This window comes from Tachysurus vachellii, chromosome 7, assembly GCF_030014155.1.
Source record: "Tachysurus vachellii isolate PV-2020 chromosome 7, HZAU_Pvac_v1, whole genome shotgun sequence".
NCBI classification, from domain to species: Eukaryota; Metazoa; Chordata; class Actinopteri; order Siluriformes; family Bagridae; genus Tachysurus; species Tachysurus vachellii.
This window is the reverse complement of record NC_083466.1, coordinates 14,438,846-14,461,773: the sequence shown is the minus strand read 5'-3', so window position 1 is coordinate 14,461,773 and position 22,928 is coordinate 14,438,846. Positions and strand designations below refer to the sequence as shown.

Sequence of the window (22,928 nt, the reverse complement as noted above, 5' to 3'; positions counted from 1 at the left end):
GAAAGAGAGAGAGAGAGAGAGAGAGAGAGAGAGAGAGAGAGAGAGAGAGAGAGAAAGAGGTTGGGTGGAGGTCGAGGTGGAGGGATGAATAGACAGTAGAGAGGCGTCTGGGGTCTTCATGGCCTTGAAAAAGTCTCTGTCTACACTCCCAATTAAGGGCACAAAGATAAACTTGCAAAAAAGCAAGGGAGGAAAGAAAAGAAGAGAAGAGAAGAAGAGGAAGGATCTTTTTACAGGCAGGAGACAGTTTTTATCTGCTAACTACGCTACTTTCAGAAGCAGCCCCATTTGCCATTGGTCTCTTTCACGCTCTCTCTGCTCTTTCTTTTCTTCTTTCTCTCTCTCTCCAGGGCGGGGTGCATGTCTCTCTGTGCCCGCTGTCCTCTGGCTGTCTCTGGTTACTCTTAAAAGGGCAACAGTGGAGAACAAGGCAGAAAGGGGCTCCCAGTATAATGCAGCCACTTAAACCCAGCAAAAGAAGGTACACGATACAGGAGACAGGGCAACCTCCACCCAACCCCTTTCTCTCTCTCTCTCTCTCTATCTATCTCTCTCTCTCTCTCTCTCTCTCTCTCTCTCTCTCTCTCTCTCTCTCTCTCTCTCTCTCTCTCTCTCTCAGTTCAGCCATCAGTTCTTGCCCTCTTCCACTCCTCCACACTCCATCTACTCCCAGTGTGCTTTGCTTGCTCTGACTTTCCCCACAGTTGCCTATAATTGGCAGCAATTATTTCTAATGCTGACGGTTATCTCCTGATAGCTGAAAGCTGTTTCTCATGATCTAAGCCGAACCACTTTGGGAAGACTGAGTAATGGTGAATAAATGAAATATGCATAATATTGAATAAATAAATAAATAAATAAATAAATAAATAAATACCTTTCTTAATAAAAATGTAATTATATGATATATATTTATCAATATTTAATTATTACTATAAATTATAGTTCAATTTAACAGTTTCATCCCATAGAAAATTATTCAGGTCTTATTTTCTGAGGGAAAACGTTGGACCAATTAGTTCCTCAATTCAAAAAAGAAATTTCCCCCTATTTTATTTATTTATTTTACTATTTTAACTTTTCCAAGTCTAAAAATATATCCGTTTTCAATTTGAAAGTGGACGGCAAGACATTAATAACAGTAACTGTCTAATAAATTTGCTATGAAACAGCTTTTAATATATATGTACAGTAGATGCTTCTCTGTAAGATAGAGGCTCTTATATTAGGCTGGAACTGAGAAATATTATCGCCATCTAGTGGAGAAGAAAAGGAACAAAGGTGTGCTGTGGAAGACTTATGTTTGTATGGTTAGTAAAAGGCCACGTTCACACTGCAGGTAAAAGTGGCCCAAATCCGATTTTTTTGGGGTCAAGTGACCAGGTCAGACTTCTTCAGGAGTAGTGTGAACACTCAAATTTGTGAGTGTTCCATATGTGGTCCTGAATCAGACCCAAATCTGATCTTTTCCAATGTGGCCGCAGTGTGAACAGCCAAGGCGGATTTGATGCGACTTTTACGTAAATCTACATCGACATTCGTCACAATTATGCGCAGGCGAAAACTTTTTTTTTTTTGCGCCGGCGAAAACGTGACACAAACGTGACTGGTAACGTGTGTGTTAAGAGTGTTATATAAAGTGGTTACGTGAACCAGCTCATAATGTTTGCATTGAATACATCACATTATAGCATTACATGATATGTTTGCTTGCACCAGATGATACAATACTTCCTCCATAACCTCGCCAACTTTTTAGCGCAACGGCGTGCTGCGTGTGACGTCATTGTTATTGTTCGTTTGCACATGCGGGTCAGTTCGAAACAGCAAACAGTTCACACTGGTAGCTGATATAGGGCACATTTTAAAAGGTAATGTGAACAGCCAAACAAAAAAATCAGATCTGAGCAAAATATCCGAATTGAGCATTAAGACTTGCAGTGTGAACGCGGCCAAAATGTATTGATGAATCCTACTTTGCCTATAGTTGCTTTCATGATTCATTTTATTCACCAGTTCTGGTTCAGGTTGCTGCAAGTGGTGAGTTTCGCATGTTCGTGCAGCCTGAATTTCCGTCCATGCTGGTACGATTCAAAACTCTAGAATAATCTCCAAATCCAGTAACCCTAACCAAGTTAAAGATCCTACTGAAGATGACAAAATGCCTTGAAGATTGGGAGGAGGGAATTAAAATTTTAAATGTACAACCCTTCCACAGCAAAATTAGTCATTAATATAAAACACAACAAGAAACACATTAAAAATATAACTTATTTTCACTTAAATTAGGTTGATCTGCAAATTTTGTAGACATCTATACAGTACATGCAACACCATATGGAAGAGAGAACAATTCAAAAAAGTCTGATACACATTTTCAGAAAGCTGTATGAATGTGTGTGACTGGTGACATGACTTTGGGGAAGGTTTTGTATCTGGTGAGACCTAATAAAAGAAAGCATAAGGTTCTCCAACTTCGTGGTTTGGATATATATAAAATTTCATTATAAAAGTGTGAAACAGGGAACTGGACGTAAGTGCAGAATAGAATGTAGCATATTTTCTCTCTCTCTCTCTCTCTCTCTCTCTCTCTCTCTCTCTCTCTCTCTCTCTCTCTCTCTCTCTCTCTCTCTCTCTTTCTCTCTTTCTCTCTTACACCCAAACACACACACACACACAGCTGATAAAGTGTGACCAGTGCAAGCCTTTCTGGCCTAAGCTTGCTGGCGTATCTGTTTACAAGTTGAATTTAGTGAAAACTAAGTACTTGATGTTTAAGTGTGCATTGCGGTCACTTGACATGAAATAAATTCTGCGTATTCCTACCACACAGCGATTTTTATTTTTACTTATTACTGAAAGGACACATAAAACATGATATTTAATTCCAACACACAAATGCAGAGGTAGAAGTACCATACCCTCCTGAGCTGCTTATTTAATTTGCTTAATGAGGCAAAATTCACAAGAAATCTCGATAACATTTTTCCTCATCAACCGCAATCCACTGAAGTAATGCCATTGTCTGACCTCAGGAAATTAGTTTAGTATCCATTACACCAATCTTTATCCAACAGTTCATCAGAAGAAGGTGGAGGCAAGGAAAAATAATGAGATACATCAAAAGTACACAACACGTTTAACAATGCTGCATGTGAGTGCACAATGTGTGTGTGTGTGTGTGTGTGTGTGTGTGTGTGTGTGTGTGTGTGTGTGTGTGTGTGTGTGTGTGTGTGTGTGTGTGTGTGTGTGTGTGTGCGTGTGTGTGTGTGTGTGTAACAAATCAGGTAGGGAGGGATAAACTCAGTCATTAATCCTTCCTGCCCGCCATTGCTTACATGCCTTCCTTCATTTGTTCACACATTGGTTCCAGGTGTGAGAACGACTGTAGAGTCTGGCCTAAGGTACAAGACTGTATTTAGGCAAGAATGTGTGTCTGTACACGTGTGCATGTGTATGTGGGCAAATAAATACCGTGCGCTGTGGGGGCTGCACTTTGTGCGCAGCGGGGCGTTTTTTCGCCCCAAAAAAGGCGTCTGTGTTGAGCTTAATTGGCCCTCATGCCCGGAGGGCACCCATTCTCCAAAAGCTGGCATAGTTTGATGGTCTCCAGGGGGTATACAGTGTTGGAGAGACTGAGACACACACTTCTACCCACCCCTGTAGCCATCAGGAATGTCTGAGTATTCAGACAGTCCAGGAAGAAGGCCCCTGGTTTTGGAGGCCTCATTTGTGCTCCGCCTGAAGGCCAAAGTAACACCTTGCTAATGAATAGAAACCGAATAGAATAGAAACACATTGCATTGCACAGACATGAGCACTGGTGCAACAGAACATTACAGTGACAAAAGTGAAAGCCAGAGACCTGCCTTCAAAAAGAGAATGCAAGAAAATGATAACAACAAAAGCCACAAAAAGGTTTAACAGGAATTGAGGAACCAGTTCAGTGTGTGTGATCTTCATGTGGCGGTCTTTTCTGTTTCTTTATCAGACCCCTGAACATGCTCAGTTCCCCCTAATCCACATTACCCTGTATTAAAAAGAGTTTTTTTCCAGAGTTAGTGACTGTAACATCCCCATCAGCTATACACACTATGGCACAGTCTGAATGTCCTCTTTGTTCTACAATCCCCCAATTCCATTTGCTTACGACAGAAGAAGGGCTCAGAATAGCACAATTTGAGTATAAGTTATGATTTTATGTTGAGGCCTGAGCTGGGGAAGAGGAAATTAGATATAGAGAATAAAAACTGCACTTTTTAAAGAAAGGGTAACAGAAATTATTTTCACTGGCTTTAAATACTGGAAGATTTTCACAGAGGAAAGGGTCAGAGAGATTTTAATGCCAAACGGTTTAATCGTTTACAAAAAGAAGACTGTATAACATCCATTCGTTGACCTTTTTTCAAGCTGTGTGTGTGTGCCATCATGCTTAGTTTAAGTACACAGTGGCCAACTAGAGGATGGAGGATATTCCATTATCCTGTGTGCATGTTAATGCTCACACACATGCATATGCATTTATGAACATTCTGTTTAGACAGGAGCTACTACTGTATATAAAACAGCACTGTAAGTGGTAATCAGTACATTTAAGATGAGTTACACAGCAGCACAGCATCTGGTTTTAGCTTTCTTAATTTGTGAGCAGTACTAGATCTTGATGTGTGTTTCAACAATCCATTAAATGTTTAATTTGGTTATTAAACATTTTACACAAACCGATAAAGTAGCCATATGGAGTGTTTGAAGTGAATGCCTTCTGTGTGTGTATGTGTGTCTGTGTGTGCGTGCGTGCAAGCGTGTATATGTGTGTGTGTGTGTGTGTGTCTGTGTGTGTGTGTGCAAGTGTGTATGTGTGTGTGTGTGTCTGTGTGTGAGTATGTGTATGTGTGTGCGTGTGTGTGTGTTTGTGTGTGTGTGGGATGGTGGTTCATAGATTTGATGTGTGGTGAAATTGTCTGGATTTTATTCACTTGAGCAAAAGAAAAAGCTCCAACAAGAGCAATTAGACATCTCTAATGAATTTGGAAGTTATAATAAACCTCTATGGAACATTGTACAAGCCAAAATCTCAAACACATACTGCACTGAGATTCAAAGGTCCAAGGAGCAACAATACTGTTTAGTACAATTTAGAGAAAATTAAAAAAATACATTCCCATGCAGTTACTAATTAAAATGATCTACTATTTCTTATTATAAGATACCAGTAAGATAAAATTATTATAATAATATAAGGGTCGGTATCCAGGGTCGGGGTTCGATTCCCGCCTCCACCTTGTGTGTGTGGAGTTTGCATGTTCTCCCCGTGCTTCGGGGGTTTCCTCCGGGTACTCCGGTTTCCTGCCCCCGGTCCAAAGACATGCATGGTAGGTTGATTGGCATCTCTGGAAAAATTGTCCGTAGTGTGTGATTGTGTGAGTGAATGAGTGTGTGTGTGCCCTGCGATGGGTTGGCACTCCGTCCAGGGTGTATCCTGCCTTGATGCCCGATGACGCCTGAGATAGGCACAGGCTCCCCGTGACCCAAGGTAGTTCGGATAAGCGGTAGAAAATGAATGAATGAATGAAGATTATTAATCCTGTTTTTAGGCTTTGATTTTTTTTATTTTATTGTCAGAATATTTTGCTCATTGAGCATTAAAGTCTAAAAAGAAGCAAAATAATCTGAAAATGGTATAAAAAAAATGAAAGAAAATTGTAATCATACAATCAGACATAGATAAATTTGACTAGATTCAAGATATTACTTGCTAAAATGTAATTTTTTTTGCAGAGTAATTTTTGTATTTTCTTTTTTAATAATCTAGCTCAGGACTCGAGTCCAAATCAGAGTAAAATTGATTCTTGAATTAATTTCTATTTGGCACCAATAATAAAAACATGAAAAAACAAAACAAAACAAAATGGCTGGAGACATGTACAAAAGTCTTTGCATCATTGATAAAAAAACGACAATAAATGATATTAATCATGTATAGAAGTCACAGAAGTCAACTAGGAACTGAGAACACAGATACAGTTTAAACAGCTTTTTGTGTTTGTCACTTCAGCTCTGTCCTTTGGCACTCTATATCCAGATTCATTCATTCATTCATTCATTCATTTTCTACCACTTATCTGAACTACCTCGGGTCACGGGGAGCCTGTGCCTATCTCAGGCGTCATCGGGCATCAAGGCAGGATACACCCTGGACGGAGTGCCAACCCATCGCAGGGCACACACACTTGCATTCACTCTATATCCAGATGTCAAAAACAAAAAGCTCTTGAAAGGTCTTACACTGGTTGCTTTGGTCCTCACTTTAACATGATTGCTGTGTTCTCACTTGCCTAAACATATTGCACCAAGCATTTACATTTACACAATTTGGCAGATGGTCTTATCCAGAGAGTTTGTTCTGTCGAGATGTTTATCTGAAGTCAATGAACACATCAATACTGGTTCACCAGGTTCCAGACTAATAATACCACCAGTCTGGTCTGTTTTGGCAGGTAATACAGCAAGGTGTTACGTTAAGTATTTCACTGAAATGACTCAGCTCTTCAGACATCTAGGGAAGTTAATTTCACCACCCAGGTCCCAGAAGTAAGAAGAGTCTTGATGTGTGCCTACCCTGTACCCTGAGAGATGGTGGGATATGTCAAGCAGTGCTGGAGGATCAGAGGTGGTGTGGTGCAGTGTGGGGTGTGATAAGTGCTTTATTTAGACTATATATTTATTTAGACCTTTAATTAGCTCATATAAAAGACACTACTGGGAGATAAACCAATGGCAAGCCAGAGTGCAGAGACAAAAGTTAATGTACAGCAAAAGCACTTGGTGAGATCCTAAAAACAAAACACAAGCTCAGTATGTATCACATCAGAGTGAGCACAACAGCGACACCCAGACAAAACTACAATATTGTAGCATGTGCAAATGAGAGATTATGCAAGTATGAGATTTTTTTTTAGCAGTCATTATCATGGTCAGTATAATCAGCCTGTGGAATTGCTCTCTCAGACTTCCATTATATAAACCACTTATGTATTCATTCACTCGTCTTCAGTAATGGCTCCATCCCGGTCAGCATCACGATGGAGCCGGAACATTTCCTGAGGACATTTGGTGTGAAGTGAAAATGAATTCTGGATTGGACACCCGGTCCAACATAGTGCACTATACACACACTCATGCACACACTAATTCACTCCTAGATGTCATTTAGAAGAAACCAGAGGAAGCCGACACAGACGCAGAGAAGATATATAAAATTCAACAGAGAATAACTTGCGCACAGGATCAACACAAGGACCCTGGAGCTGTAAGGTGGCAAAATTCATTCTGTAATAGCTGGAGAGTTTAAAAAGTTACTGTAGATTTGAACACTGGTTAAAATTCAACCCTGTTTTCCATGAAACACACTTGCTTGTTTTCCATGTGAAACACGCTAAACACACTTGCTGTGAATTGGCTTGCTTTCTAATTCCTCCTAGTTTTCTTTTGTTGCTATCCTTTCCTCAGCACTTTCTAAACATCCACACAGTTACACATATAATAATAAAGAGCCAAGACTCTTTTAAGAGGTTGTATACTTCCAGCCATGACTTGTGGACTTGGTGTCTGCACAGATCCCACATACACTGCATGAGAAAATGTACAGCATTATACAGTCAGGCCTCAGTGGTTTACCATTACAGCTGAAACCTTTTCAATAATTGCAAATACAGTACACCAGATCCTGTTTCTAAGAAAGTCTTAATTTTTTTGATGTATAGTATTATGTGTCTTTGAATTAGTTTCAAAGAGTCATATGCTTCAAAAATCATAAAATGTCAACCTTTAAATACCGCTATTGAAAACCTAGGATTTAAATGTCAGTTTATTGTTTTAGGTTTTGGCAGCCATGTACATGTGCATGAACTTGCAGTGTGTGGACATTGTATTGACTGAGGATTGTATGACAAAAACCCAAACATCTGAAAAGTATTGTATCATATGAATCATTTACATATTTACTCTATTGACTCTTGAACAGCAACGTCTGTAATGAACTAAACACTGTTTATTAATGAAACATGTGGAGCAAGCATGCTAGGCTGTCTGTGTGTTTGTGTGTGTGTGTGTGTGTGTGTGTGTGTGTGTGTGTGTGTGTGTGTGTGTGTGTGTGTGTGAGTTTGTGTGAGAGAGAGAGAGAGAGAGAGAGAGAGAGAGAGAGAGAGAGAGAGAGAGAGAGAGAGAGAGAGAGAGAGAGAGAGAGAGAGAGAGAGAGAGAGAGAGAGAGAGAGTGGTTCATATATTTATTAAGACCATTATTTCAGGAAGCAACAGTTCCAAATGAAAGAGAGGTATTGTAGTGTGGCTCTGACTGGTACTTATTATCCAAACCACAAACTTCAAGGCAGGACAAACAAACTCACACACACACAAACACAACACACACACACACACACACACACACACACACACACACACACACCATGTAAGGATAATCCATTGACATGACAAAATAAGAAATGCAGATTATTAATAATGCTATGTCTATGTTTAGAAACATAAACTCATGAACTAAATTTGAGAACCTATTTAAGATTTCATGTAGTAAAATATTTAATAAAACTCATTTTTCTTTGTGGGGGTCAGCCGAATGTCCTCAAACTGTGAAATATTGCTATCCCAGTGGGAACACAGTCACACATGTTGTGAAATTTTTCTTTTATGTTTTGTTAGCAATGAAGCTCTATAATAACTTGCAGCTTTTACAGCTTAGTCATTCAATTCACGAATCAGTGCTGATTGATTTTATTCACCAATGTAGGGGCAAATTTTAATGCACCAGCCAAAAAGGCTGTCCAGTTATTTATTGTTTCATTTCTATGCAGGTTCAGAAATCAGTGGAAGTGTTTAAAGCATGTTTCAGCTTTTATAAAAAATAAATGCTATTATTTATGAGTATAACCCAGCTCTGTGAGAATGTAGGTGTGTGTGTCTAAAGTTTACAGTATATGATGAGATTTGATGTTTTACATGGCAGCTATGGCAGAGTGCAAAGAAAATATGTATAAGAATGTAATAGAAATGAAAATAGTTGATAAAGGGAACATGGCTTACAGTCAGCCCTCTGTTTTACTGTCTCTTTTAGCCACCTTTGGATCAACTTCTCATTTTCTTGTTTTATGTGTTTCTCTCCTGCTTTCTCTCATGTTCCCTCACTCTCCCCCTCCTCCTGCTTCTGGCACATTATGATTATTCCTCTTTTGCGAGACAAAAAAAGTTTGACAGCAAATTGCTCCTTTTTGCATTCTTTTCCCTGGACAGACACCAGAAAAGTGGCTTTCCATGACCCCCCACAAAGACACACACACACACACACACACACACACACACACACACACACACACACACAGGGCCTGCATTAGTGCTAGTAATTTACCCAACTACTCTGTTCCAATCAAACATGTAAAATATTTTAGCCTGTTAAAAATCACAACATGCACACACACGCACACACACACACCCCTGTGTCTGTGCTTATTAGCAGTGTCTGTGCAATGTGTGTGGTTTGTCTGTCTCAGGCTTCACCCCTAGTTCTCCAGTCTGAAGTCCACTGTGTGTGTGTGTGTGTGTGTGTGTGTGTGTGTGTGTGTGTGTGTGTGTGTGTGTGTGTGTTTTAAACTTTATGACCAAATCTCATTTCCAGGTCCAGACTAATGTTACATTTGGGCACTGATTTAAAAGGCTGTTGCATGTTGACTGCAGTTAATGTCAGTTCCCACACTGTGTATTGCTAGGAGACAGTGAGCCAGTAAGACTGTATATGCGGGTCACTTGCAATTCCTCTTAAGTCGTACTGAGATCTTACTTTTTACTATTAACCTAACTAAAATATGATATAAAATGTAATTATTTATTAAAACATAGACATTAAATACATATACAATTGCATTACAGCTGTAAATGACCGCATATGGTTGTGTCACTTTAAATTTTTCTTGAGGAAATTACATGTTTCAACGTGTTTTTTTTTTGTTAGGTTACGCAGTAGGGAGAATAACGTAAAGGGTAATTGGATCAGCGGAGAGGGAGGAGCGAAGATTTATGTTCATGTACAATCCATGTGCATATATGTGTTTTCCAGTGAGCAGAGACTAAATTTTGCTTAATTTCATCTTAGTTCCCTTTGGTAAAGCGGAGCGAGGTATGTGATGTCGACATATGTTACGTGTTATAGTTTATTTCAAAGTCCTATGAGCCTGTTAGCATGTACATGTTAATCATTGAGCTCTTTTTGTTAATTAATCATTTCATATTATCTTCATCCACTTTATCATTTATATTTTATATGTTTCTCTGCAAACGTGAACTTTATTTATTGTATTTTTTTTGTATATGAGTCGTATTTATTTGTTATGTTGTTTCTTTGTGTAGTTTCACGGTGCTACGCAAACTACAGTTTAATGGCGCGCTTCGCGAGCGAAATAAAGAAAGAAGCACCCGTCGGAAACTCTCTGTGTCTCTTTTATGGATACCAATGGGCAGCTACAGTGAAACTCGACGCTTAAAGGAACCACGTATCCGTTACATCGCTGCTGTCGTCGTCTTCATGAGATTGCAACTCTAAAGCTCGGCCATTCTTCGAGAGCCTTAAAGAGCAAAGGACGGCAGGTGGCGGTAATTGTCGTTTCTACGTCGCAGATGCAGTGAGAATTTAAGTTATAAGAGAGTTTAAGATCATATTGCATTCAGTTACCTGAACTGTTTTCTCCCCGATAATGGAAGCTGTGAATGCAGAGGAGGCCGTGGAAGATACTGTTGTACGAATTGTCGAACAAATAAGTGAGATGTCACTCCCAGCAGTAGAAATAAGCAACCCACCTGCGCAGCAGTTCAGATCAAGTTCACGTGAAAGAAGCTTGACAGAGAAAGGTCTAGAGATGCGTGAACAGGAAGCCAAGAAGCAAGAGAAAGCTTTCTATAAGGCTTATAACTTTTGGAAGGAGACTGCAAAAGAGACTAGATCTAGACTGAAAATGTTCTGTTCACGTGAGAATCTTGAAAGAATACTGCAAGACATTCAAAGCAGGCAAAACTCAGTCTATCAGCACTATGAACCAATACTGCGTAACAATGCTACATCTCCAGACATTGTCAATCGTATGGATGCTTGTGCTGCACTGACCGCTGAGATCAGTGATCTTGTGAGTAAACGGCTAGATACAATAGATGAAGATTATAACGAAGTGCTTGTGAAGGAAAGAGTGAGACAATTGCTAAATAAAGATGAGTATGGATCTGTCTTTGGATTTACAGTAACAAACACAGTCACTTCAGAGTCATCACATGGATCCTGTAATCAATCAAAGACTTCTTCCACGATCTCAAGTAAACGAGCTGACGCAGAGGCAGAACTTGCAGCAAAACGAGAACAAGCTAAAGCTATGCAAGAAATCCATGATCAACAATTGAAGCTTGATAAGATGGAGAGTGATTGGAAGCTTTGTGAAACAAAAATGCTTGCAGAAATAAAACAAAGGGAGATCGAAATGCAGCTAAAGCTAGAAGAGGAAAGAAAACAGTTACATCAGTTGCAAGTAGACAAAGACGTAAAGGTAGCAGCAGCTCGTGTCAAGGTGTATAACGATCTCGAAGGCATCATTCAAGGCAATAATGAAGAACTAGACACTAGCACTCACATTGGCTGTCACAGGACAGAACCCACATTTCGACTAAACCCGGAAGCTGAATTGTTCTTACCCCAGCAAGCAGTCTGTGAAGAGCATAAAGCCCAGACATCCCGAGATAATGTTGCTCTTGCTCAAGCGATAGCAGATTCACTAAGCACACATCGACTGCCTGTTCCTGAACCCACCATCTTTGCTGGTGACCCCTTGAAATTCATAGATTGGAAAATGTCCTTCATGGCCCTTATTGATCGAAAGCCCCTCCCACCTGGTGAAAAGATGTTCTATCTTAAGAACTACCTTGTTGGAGAAGCTCGCAAAGCGGTGGAGGGATATTTTTACAGAAATTCTGAGGACGCATACCAAGGTGCCTGGAAGGTCTTGCAAGATAGATATGGGAATCCATTCATACTGCAAAGGGCTTTTCGAGACAAGTTGATGAGATGGCCCAAAATTGGGGGAAATGACCCTCTCGCTCTACGAGACTTCACAGACTTCCTTCAAGGATGTGTTGAGGCAATTCCTCACGTTAAAGGACTAGCCATTCTAAATGACTGTGAAGAAAACCACAAGCTGCTAAAGAAACTTCCCGAATGGATTATACGCAAGTGGAATCGAATTGTGGTGGAAAAGCTTGATGCGTCATGCGACTATCCAAGTTTCAAACACTTTACAGAGTTCATGCAAAAGGAAACCAGAATAGCATGCAACCCCATTACTTCCCCAGTCTTCATGAATCTGAAAAATTTAGATGAAAGGTTTCCCAAGCGAGCTAAGGCTCTCAGTACAAAGGCTGATGTGAAAGACTTCAGCTCTAAAAGGCTTGAAACATCCAGCTTTAAGCCAAAGGTGACTTGCTTCATCTGTAAAGATGAAAAACACAACATTGCTCAATGTCCTACATTTGCAGAAAGAACCATTGAAGACAAGAAAACTTTCGTTCAAGAAAATCACCTCTGCTTCGGGTGTCTCAGGAAAGGGCATATTGTTAAAGATTGCAAAAAACGACATAAATGTGGAACATGTGGCCGAAATCACCCTACCTGCTTGCATGAAGAAAGAGACAAAGTGCCTTTGAAAGCATCAAGGAAAACTTCCACAGAAGTTCAAGCAAGTCAGGAAGTTCACAAAGTCATGGCCCATGTACTCACACAAAGTTCTTGTGCTACTTCCAGTATCGTGCCAGTCCTCATTTCTACAGTGGAAGAACCACAAAGAGAAGTCCTTACTTATGCTCTACTGGACACGCAGAGTGATTCATCATTCATTTTGGAAGAACTTCTTGATGACTTAAATGCAATCACTCAACCAGTGCAACTTAGACTCAGCACTATGACAGCTGTTGACACCATCACTGCAAGTAAAAGGGTTCGTGGGCTGCAAATTCGAGGGCTTCAAGCAACAAACTCCATTCAACTACACCAAGCATATACTAGAGACTTCATTCCTGTTGACAAGTCTTATATCCCAACCAAAAACACAGCACTGCAATGGCCTCACCTCAGACATCTGGCAAATCAATTACCACCTCTTCAGAACTGTGAAGTTGGACTTTTAATTGGATATGACTGCTCATCAGCTCTAGCCCCCCTCGAAGTCATAATAGGTGGTGAAAATGAACCATTTGCACAAAGAACTGAACTTGGCTGGAGTATCATAGGCTTTTCTAATCCACACCTAGACAGACAGGGAAATCAGAGATTTGTTCATAGAGTTGCGGTGAAAGAAATACCAGTCCCATTACCCAACGATGTTTTGAAGATCCTAGAGTCTGATTTCAACGAGAAAGGTTATGAGGATAAAACTGTGTCCCAAGAGGATGTTCGTTTCATACAGCATCTTAGTGCCAATATCAAACAGAAGGATAATAGACATTATGAACTTCCTCTCCCTTTCAAGTGTAATGGCCAACCCTCACTGCCAAATAACAAGCGGCTAGCAGAGGCCCGTTTGCAGCATTTGAAGAGAAGGCTCAAGTCTAACAAGCAATACTCTGATCATTACAAGGCCTTTATGGAAGAGATCATTAACAAAGGTGATGCTGAACTAGCCCCAGAGATACCTGAAGGAGAGACTGTATGGTACATTCCACACCATGGGGTGTACCACCCTCAGAAACCAGATAAGCTGAGGGTTGTGTTTGATTGTTCAGCTAAGTTTCGTGGTATATCTCTAAATGACACTCTTCTGACTGGACCTGACCTAATTAACTCTTTAGTGGGAGTACTATGTCGCTTCAGAAAGGAACTAGTGGCAGTCACTTGTGACATAGAAAGGATGTTTCATCAGTTTCTTGTCCCTCCAGACGAACGCAATTTTCTAAGGTTTCTATGGTGGGAGGGAGGAGACTTAGAGAAAGAGCCTCAAGACTATCGTATGGCAGTCCATCTCTTCGGCGCTACATCATCTCCTGGGTGCGCAAATTTCGGTTTAAAGTACCTGGCACAGCAGCACAAAGCCAAACACCCATCAGCCTCAGTGTTTGTTGAAAAGAACTTCTATGTGGACGATGGTTTGACCAGTGTTCGTTCTGTCAATGAAGCCAAAGAACTGATCGTTGATGCTCAAATATTGTGTAAACGTGGAGGCTTACGGCTTCATAAATTCAACTCAAATGAGGAAGATGTTCTCTGCTGCATAGACCCATCAGAAAGGGATATCACATCTAAGCCCCTTGACTTAAACCTTGAAGCGACACCAACAGGACGTGTACTTGGAATTCAGTGGTCAACAAAGGATGACACTTTCAGATTCAACATCAACTTTAAAGATCAGCCGTCAACTCGCCGTGGTATCTTATCTGTCATTGCTTCCCTGTACGATCCACTAGGGTTTGTTTCACCATTTATTCTGCGGGGAAAGTGTATCCTGCAAGAATTGTGTAGAAGAGGCATAGGATGGGATGATCAGCTTCCAGATGAATTATGTTCACGGTGGGAGGATTGGAAAAATGGTCTTCAAAAGCTTAAGGAAGTTGCCATACCAAGATGTTATCACCCAACTGCTTTCAATAAAATCATCAGATCGGAACTGCACCATTTCTCCGATGCAAGTAATGCCGGATATGGAGTTTGCTCTTATCTCCGTTTCAAAAATGACAAGAATGAAGTGCATTGCAGTTTGGTGATGGCAAAGTCCAGAGTTGCACCTACAAAAATCACAAGTATACCGAGATTGGAACTTGCAGCAGCTGTCGTGTCTGCAAGAATGAGTGTCATGCTGAAAACAGAGCTTGACATGAAGATTGACCAAGAGTTCTTCTGGACAGATTCACAGGTTGTTCTGGCATACATTAATAATGAAGCACGAAGGTTTCATGTATTTGTTGCTAACCGTGTGCAGCTCATAAGAGACATTACGGATCTGAGTTACTGGCATTATGTTAATACAACAGAAAACCCAGCTGATCACGCCTCTAGAGGGCTCCACGCCTCTGACATCTCTTCATCGAATTGGTTATCAGGACCCAAATTTCTGTGGGAACAAGAAGTAAGTCCAATACCATACACATCTGCCAACCTGCTTGTTGGTGACCCTGAAGTTAAATCAGTCCAAACATTTGTGACCACAATCAGCAACAGTACGGACATTCTTAGTCGTTTCAGCCGATTTTCTTCTTGGTCAATGCTTCTAAAGGTTGTTGCAAGGATAAAAAGGCTGGGATCAAAACAGAAATTCCCCAGCGATCATGTGACTGTCGAGGAGCGTCAGAAGGCTGCTGAAGCAGTGATTAAGCTTGTGCAGCAGGAAGCATTCTCCAAAGAAACAAGAATGATTGAGAAGGGGAACTTTCTTCCAAGTTCTAGTGCATTATACCACCTAGATCCTATTTTCGACAAAGGTCTTCTTCGCGTAGGCGGAAGACTGAGAAGGTCATCACTCAGTCCAGAACTAAAACATCCGGTGGTTCTCCCAAAGGATAGTTACATCACCAATCTAATTCTGTCACATTACCACACCAAAGTTTGTCATCAGGGTCGAAACCAAACTCAAATGGAGCTTAGAATGAATGGATTTTGGATCATTGGAGGCAGTAAGTCAGTTGCTAAGCTGATACACAAGTGTGTGCAATGCCGAAAACTTAGACGACCAACAGAAGAACAGCGAATGGCAGAACTTCCCAAAGAACGTGTTGAAGTATCTGCTCCCTTCACATTCTGCGGCATGGATTGTTTTGGGCCATTTGTCATAAAGAGAACTCGCAAGGAATACAAGAGATACGGCCTAATATTTACTTGTCTATCATCTCGCGCAGTTCATATTGAGATGATTGAAGATTTGTCCACAGATGCCTTTATTAATGCCTTGAGGTGCTTTATCAGTCTTAGAGGAGCAGTACGCAAACTTCAGTGTGACCATGGTACCAACTTTGTGGGAGCCAGAAATGAGCTCAAAGAATCAATGAAACAATTTGACCCCAAAGCTCTGGAAGTGTTTCTCTCTGATAAACAATGTGAGTTTGTATTTAATGCGCCCTCTGCATCTCACGCTGGAGGCATCTGGGAGCGTCAAATTCGTACAGTGCGAAATGTACTCAATGCCACACTTGCTCAGTGCCCAGGTAGGCTTGACGATGCTTCACTCAAAACACTGTTCTATGAAGCAATGGCCATAGTTAACAGTCGTCCACTAACGGTGGATAGCATTAATGATCCAAATTCACTTGAACCTTTGACCCCAAACCATTTAATATTGATGAAGTCTGATGTTGCACTTCCACCTCCAGGAAAATTTGTCAAAGAAGACATGTACGCTACGAAACGATGGCGTAGAGTCCAATACTTGGTCGAGCAGTTTTGGAGTCGTTGGAAGAAGGAGTATCTTCTTAACATTTCAACGCGCCAAAAGTGGCATACTCCTCGCCGAAACCTCAGAATAAATGATGTTGTAATCATCAAAGAAGACATGCTCCCAAGAAGTCAGTGGCAGTTAGGCAGAGTGATTGAAACTGTCAAGGACAGTGATGGATTTGTTAGGCGAGTGAAGGTACAAGTAGGAGCAAGAAAACGTGATCAACCATCCAAGCCCACAATCATTGAAAGGCCCATCCAGAAAGTGGTGGTGCTTCTTGAAGAAGAGTGACTGTTAATGGTTTAGGTGATAACCTCACATCAGACCAAGTAATTATTTCTAAAATGCTTTCTAGTCATTACATACATTCATGAAACTGAATAGAGGTCATGTAAAGGTCCAGAATCATGTTCTGATTCATTTTCAGTTTGTTCTGTTGATTCATCATTCCATGATTGGTGGGAGTGTAAATGACCGCATATGGTTGTGTCACTTTAAATTTTTCTTGAGGAAATTACATGTTTCAACGTGTTTTTTTTTTGTTAGGTTACGCAGTAGGGAGAATAACGTAAAGGGTAATTGGATCAGCGGAGAGGGAGGAGCGAAGATTTATGTTCATGTACAATCCATGTGCATATATGTGTTTTCCAGTGAGCAGAGACTAAATTTTGCTTAATTTCATCTTAGTTCCCTTTGGTAAAGCGGAGCGAGGTATGTGATGTCGACATATGTTACGTGTTATAGTTTATTTCAAAGTCCTATGAGCCTGTTAGCATGTACATGTTAATCATTGAGCTCTTTTTGTTAATTAATCATTTCATATTATCTTCATCCACTTTATCATTTATATTTTATATGTTTCTCTGCAAACGTGAACTTTATTTATTGTATTTTTTTTGTATATGAGTCGTATTTATTTGTTATGTTGTTTCTTTGTGTAGTTTCACGGTGCTACGCAAACTACAGTTTAATGGCGCGCTTCGCGAGCGAAATAAAGAAAGAAGCACCCGTCGGAAACTCTCTGTGTCTCTTTTATGGATACCAATGGGCAGCTACAACAGCATTTAACAGACGCCTTCATCCAGAGGGCCTTACTTTATCTATAAAAAACAAAACAAAAACGAAAACCCCAAAACAACAACACAACCTCATACCTGTAAAAACTAGTATTCATCAAATTAACCTGCTGTGTATTAGCAACTTTAAATAGTTCTTATGGGAAATGTGTCCATTACTATATCATGTTTGTTAGACATGCTACTTTCTGTCAGGCTTTTAACTTAAATATATCTCAGGAGACAGCCTGGTTGATTAAAGCTGAGATAAACAAATTAAGAATAATTACAATTCCCAAGGCATCTATCAAGAATGTCCTTTTTTATCCGGTTGAAGAGTAAAGAGTCAACAACCTTAAATAACACAGAAGCTCCAAATTCAGGGTCAGAATATTTTCCGCCATCAGGTCAAGGTACGTCACGCAACACATGATTTTTATTCACATCTGGCCGAAAGGCAGCAAGTGGAAAAAAAATGCTGCCTTCGTTTGTCAAGGCAACAACAGACAACAAACACACACTAAACGTTGCTTTGTTATACAGGCTGTTTTATGTGTGAACATTTTATTTGCTAAAAAGGCAGAAAGGAATTTCCTCATGTAATACACCTTGTTTTTGTTGGTAGAATGAACTCTGCCGTTACGTATGCTTACGACCGAAAGAAAAGAGATAGAGAGCAATGTAACAGGTGAGTAGAAGAATAAAAGACTGAATGTATGATTTAAACACAGCCAACTCTAGTGTGTGCAGCTATTCATGCACAGTAGTCTAAGATCAAGAGAGAAAGAGTGTGTGTGAGAGAGAGAGAGAGAGAGAGAGAGAGAGAGAGAGAGAGAGAGAGAGAGAGAGAGAGAGAGAGAAAGAGGGAGAGAGAGAGAAAGAGGGAGAGAGGTTGTCAGGAGATGTGCTAAGTCAAAATATGACATATGAGATGTTGATGGGAAAGGAGAAGTAAAAGAAACTGCTTCATGAGCCATGACCCGGATGCTGCTCTGTCCTCTGAAACTCACCCTTGTACAGTCATGCACAGATACACTAAAATTCTCACACACAAATACACACATCCTTTTTTTTTTGCTGACAAATGAAGCTGTTGTGTGACAGCTGCATCCAGCAATGGCTTCTGTTTTATATTGCAGCAGGTGGAGACTGGAGACTGAATACTGGACAACATTTAAGTAAGACAAAGAACCTCTTCCCCTGCCACCACCCCACCCCCACCCCGTACAAACACACACACACACAGACAGAACAGTAGCAATGGAATGATCCATCTGTCTCCACTACTTACCCCTCTCTCTCTCTGTGTACAGTATGTGTATGTGTGTATGTGTGTGTTCACGTCTGCATGTCACCAAAGTGTCAAGTTCATACTCCATACATTTGAGAGCAACTGTTTACAGTATTGCAATCTCAAGCACTGCATATTCAACATTGAGGTTAACCAAGAGCCAGATGGTGATCTGACTGATTATATGATCCAACCACAACATTGGCACATAGCATTGCTGTGCCCAACTTTTGAGAGCCTTTATAAACTTTAGATGCCACAATAAACCATAATCAACAATCAAGCAGACTAATATCTGAGTCTTTACAGCTACATAAATTCTACTGGATCACACCAACTAAATTATACAGTGTATTTGTATCTTTACAAACACATTGTTTAATCTGTTTTAAAGGAAGAAAATATGCCGTAATGAATCATACTGTATGTACTTCTATTGTAAAACCTGAGAAGATTAATACAGACTAACTCCAGTTGGCAAATCATTTGCAGATCACAGTTAAATTCACAGAAACAAAAACAGCACCAGACATCATGAAGAAGCGTTCCGTGAGAAAGAAGGTACTGGGCGATGGCGATAATCTAAAAGGCAGACGACGATCATAGTCACCTGACCTCTAGTTTTACTGTGTTAAAGGCACATTCATAACATAAATAATCACACTGACAAGTTAGATCCCCTTTTATTGAACATCAGTGTTCAACATCTCACTCCAGCACACAAATGCATGCTGTGTTCCATGCTGTCACTTGTTCATAAAGGTTCGCAAACAGGGCACTTAGCGGGTGTTAGTGCTAGCATGTTTTCAGTAGTGATCTCATCTCGGCTGTCTGGCAATGCTGGGCAGTGTTTTCTGGGCTGTAATGTTTCAGTCTGACCATAAAGTATGCAAGAGTGGGAGCCCTCACGGCACTTTCACTGCCATGGCACTCCACCACAAACCACTATGGCGGCTGCCCAGAGCACTGGAGCCAGCAGCCTGGCAAAGGCTTTCCTCCTGGAAAAGTGTCTCCATGTCAGACAAGCCATACTTCGGAAGTCCATGTGCTCTTGGGGTCTACTAGAGGTCCATACAGTCTTTTTAACTTTAAGTATCTACTTTAACCCTCCATCTCAAAGATAGTAGAAAAAGAAAAGTCTGGCAAAGGTCAGGCCTATAATATTCTATTTCTCCACACATTTTCTTCTCCCTGTAGAATAACAGGAGCCTTGCTTTTTCATGATGTAGTATTCTTCCTATGATGTTGAGAAGATTTTCCATGGCATTTGCACTGGAAAGAGTAGCTTCAGCCAATCCATCATAAGAATGTGGGCTAAATTGAATTTGGCTACTGGGAAAAGGAGACAGTAGGATTATTTAACTGTGGTTTCCCTATTATATATTTATTTATATTTATTTTAGACTTGAGGCAATCAAGAACATGAACTCTTTTTACTGTCTGATATATATTTTGTCCTGTGGGACCTACATAGATTATTTATTTTATTGCTCACAGCTATTTCATATTTCAACAATTCAAAGTGAATGTTATCTCCATCACCAGTGGAGTGACTGCTTTTTTTTTCTGCTTATTTTTCTCTTTTGTGTATCTGTTTTAATTTAGCAGGTCATTTTCACATGTGGTCAACACACCTCATCTACTCACTGTATGGGAGCCAGCGAGAACCTTCAACCATGGTGAAACATTTCACCCATCACACACCACTCCATTGATCAACAAAACTTTGAAAACATGTGACTACATTTGAAAGAATCCTGTGTGTGTCTTGTGTGTGTGTGTGTGTGTGTGTTGGGAGGTAGGGCTGTGGATGGGGTGCATTTGCTTTTTGATATGAAACTTTGCCTATTTGTATTTGGATCTGGTTTCCGGTGTTGAAAGGTATGAGGAATAAAGGCCGGAGATGGATACTGACATTAGAAGAAATATGGGGTGATGTGGCTGAAGTCTGAACTCACGGAAGACAACAAAAGAAAGAGATGGGATGAAACAAGTGATGGGATGTTAAACTGAGAGAATTCTTAGTCATATTAGCTTATCCTATGTTTTACTGTTGAACACTGATGCGAGGAGCACATTCTGTTCATTTCTTTAAGGAAACACTTGAAGTCAAACAAGACTTTCATATCCCCATAAAAGTGAAATTAACTTTCACCTTACATATCAATCTTTAGAATTGTGTGTGATCATTAATTCTGTCTAATATTTATTTTGCAATGAGTGTCTTCCATCAAATCGGTCTATATAACAGTTCACTGCTCGCTCCTCTTCATCTGTACTCTCTGTTTAAACAAAACCCAAACTTTCCATCCAATTCAAACCACTAGCTAGCCGAGGTGGGTCTCTACACCGTACATCCTCAATGCATTCTAGAGATGTGAGACCCATCCTTGCAGTCTCCACTTCTTCAAATGTCTCATTAGTCAGTGAAAGTCATTGAGAAATGATCATCTACTGTAGAAAAGAAGCACTTTTGTTTTAAAGATCCCACTGTGATGTAAGAGAGGCACACAAACACTAACATTTCATAGGAATAACGGCCCCAACCCTGCAAATCAGCTCCAGAATTCCTAAGAATATCACTTCGAAATTCTATATAAACATATTTAATGTGTCAGGGTGGAGTTTTCCTTTAAGTGATGAGTCACTGTCACTATTACACTCAGCATGGAAATGTCCGGTATTACTGTAGGTGTTTGACATCATCAGTATGGGTTCTGTTCTTATGTCAGTCTTGTGCTGGTGAGGTCCGACGATGCTAAGAGCATGTAACCACTTGCATAAATTCTTCAGAGTGCCAATCACTGATACAATAAGGAGCCCATGATACAACAAACCCACATAACCACTCAAATGGTGTAAACAATACAATGGTGATGCCATAATATGATGTTAGGCATATGTTTTTTTTTCTCTTGCAGTCTAGACATTATGGTTGGTGCTATGTTAGGAAACAAAACCAGCAAAATTGTTCTTTTTTGGTGTTTTTCTTGCAGAACAGGCTGTGTAAACAGGGGGAATGCATGGGCTAAAAACATCAACTGGTTCTTCAAATAGCACTGGTTAGAAATGTGGAATTAGCCAGTACATATTTAGAAACACCGAGGAACACTGAGGGCTGAGCAGTGATGTATGTTGTTCAGTTTGCAGTGTAAACCAGGAAAATGTAAAAAAAAAACAAAAAACATTGTCTTGGACCTTGATATACTGTTGGACCTGGTTTCCTGGTAAACACAGCGCTATTTGTCTGTTTGTCAACTATTAAAAAAAGATATTTATGACATCATAGGATCATGTCTGGAAAAGCTTGATATTTTGGGAATTTGGTTGGAATCATTCAGACAAATTTTATGGAAATGAAATGGTATACATTTATGCATATATAGTTTTAAGATGATCCTTTCCAGAACGAACTTACTTTGTAGGAAATTTGGACATTTCATTTTGACCCTCAAAGCCAAGGAAGGCAATGTCTTTGTCACTTGTACTGTTGTTGAATGATGTGGCGGCTTTGGTTACTGTTTATTTTACTGTATAATTATAGATGTAGAGTCTAGAAACAGAAAGAACACAGAGGAATGGGGGGGGGGGGGGTTTGTCAGGCGGTGGGGGGGTTTTTGCAGGCGTTAGGTTCACATTTCAACCTCTCAACCATCAGTGGAAAACACATGTTCTACAGAGACACCCAAACACTAAGGACTGCCTGGGTGGGGATTGGCCAGCAGCAGCCAAAATCTCAGAATCTCAGACATGGAAGACATAAGCTTCCCCCAGACTCCAGTCATCCCCTGGTTTCTATCAGCTAACTATGGAATGTTATACTTTTGTATTCTGTATTTTACATCAGTGGGAGCCACTGAAAGTAGACATACAGTATGAAAGCACAGCATCCAAATCAGATAATTATCTCACATACACTGTATGAGATACATTATGTCTAGTGTTAGGGATTTGGGGAATTATATGTAATTAATTATATATAAGTATATTTGATATACTGGGATTTGGTAAATAGTGTTATCTCTATCTCTCCTCTGCTTTCTGTCTCTCTCTCTCTCTCTCTCTCTCTCTCTCTCTCTCTCACACACACACACACACACACACACAAACATACACACACACAGG

At 40.2% G+C, this 22,928-nt stretch overlaps 2 protein-coding genes across 2 annotated transcripts; both read left to right on the top strand.

The window, feature by feature from the left end:
- The first annotated feature begins 10,020 nt into the window (after window positions 1–10,020).
- On the top strand, window positions 10,021–14,019 carry LOC132848138 (uncharacterized). Its single transcript, XM_060873628.1, has 3 exons — window positions 10,021–10,183; window positions 10,414–13,945; window positions 14,007–14,019. Exons 2-3 carry the CDS (start codon window positions 10,758–10,760, stop codon window positions 14,017–14,019), a joined length of 3,201 nt encoding a protein of 1,066 aa, XP_060729611.1. The 5' UTR covers window positions 10,021–10,183; window positions 10,414–10,757.
- Window positions 13,987–17,514, top strand: LOC132848625 (uncharacterized). Its single transcript, XM_060874502.1, has 2 exons — window positions 13,987–17,168; window positions 17,399–17,514. The coding sequence occupies exon 1, from the start codon at window positions 14,043–14,045 to the stop codon at window positions 16,746–16,748; it is 2,706 nt and encodes a 901-aa protein (XP_060730485.1). The 5' UTR covers window positions 13,987–14,042; the 3' UTR covers window positions 16,749–17,168; window positions 17,399–17,514.
- The last annotated feature ends 5,414 nt before the right edge of the window (window positions 17,515–22,928 follow it).

Excerpts from the sequence above, each read along its gene's own strand:
- LOC132848138 (XM_060873628.1), top strand. The coding sequence starts at position 10,758 with ATGGAAGCTGTGAATGCAGAGGAGGCCGTGGAAGATACTGTTGTACGA.
- LOC132848625 (XM_060874502.1), top strand. The coding sequence starts at position 14,043 with ATGGCAGTCCATCTCTTCGGCGCTACATCATCTCCTGGGTGCGCAAAT.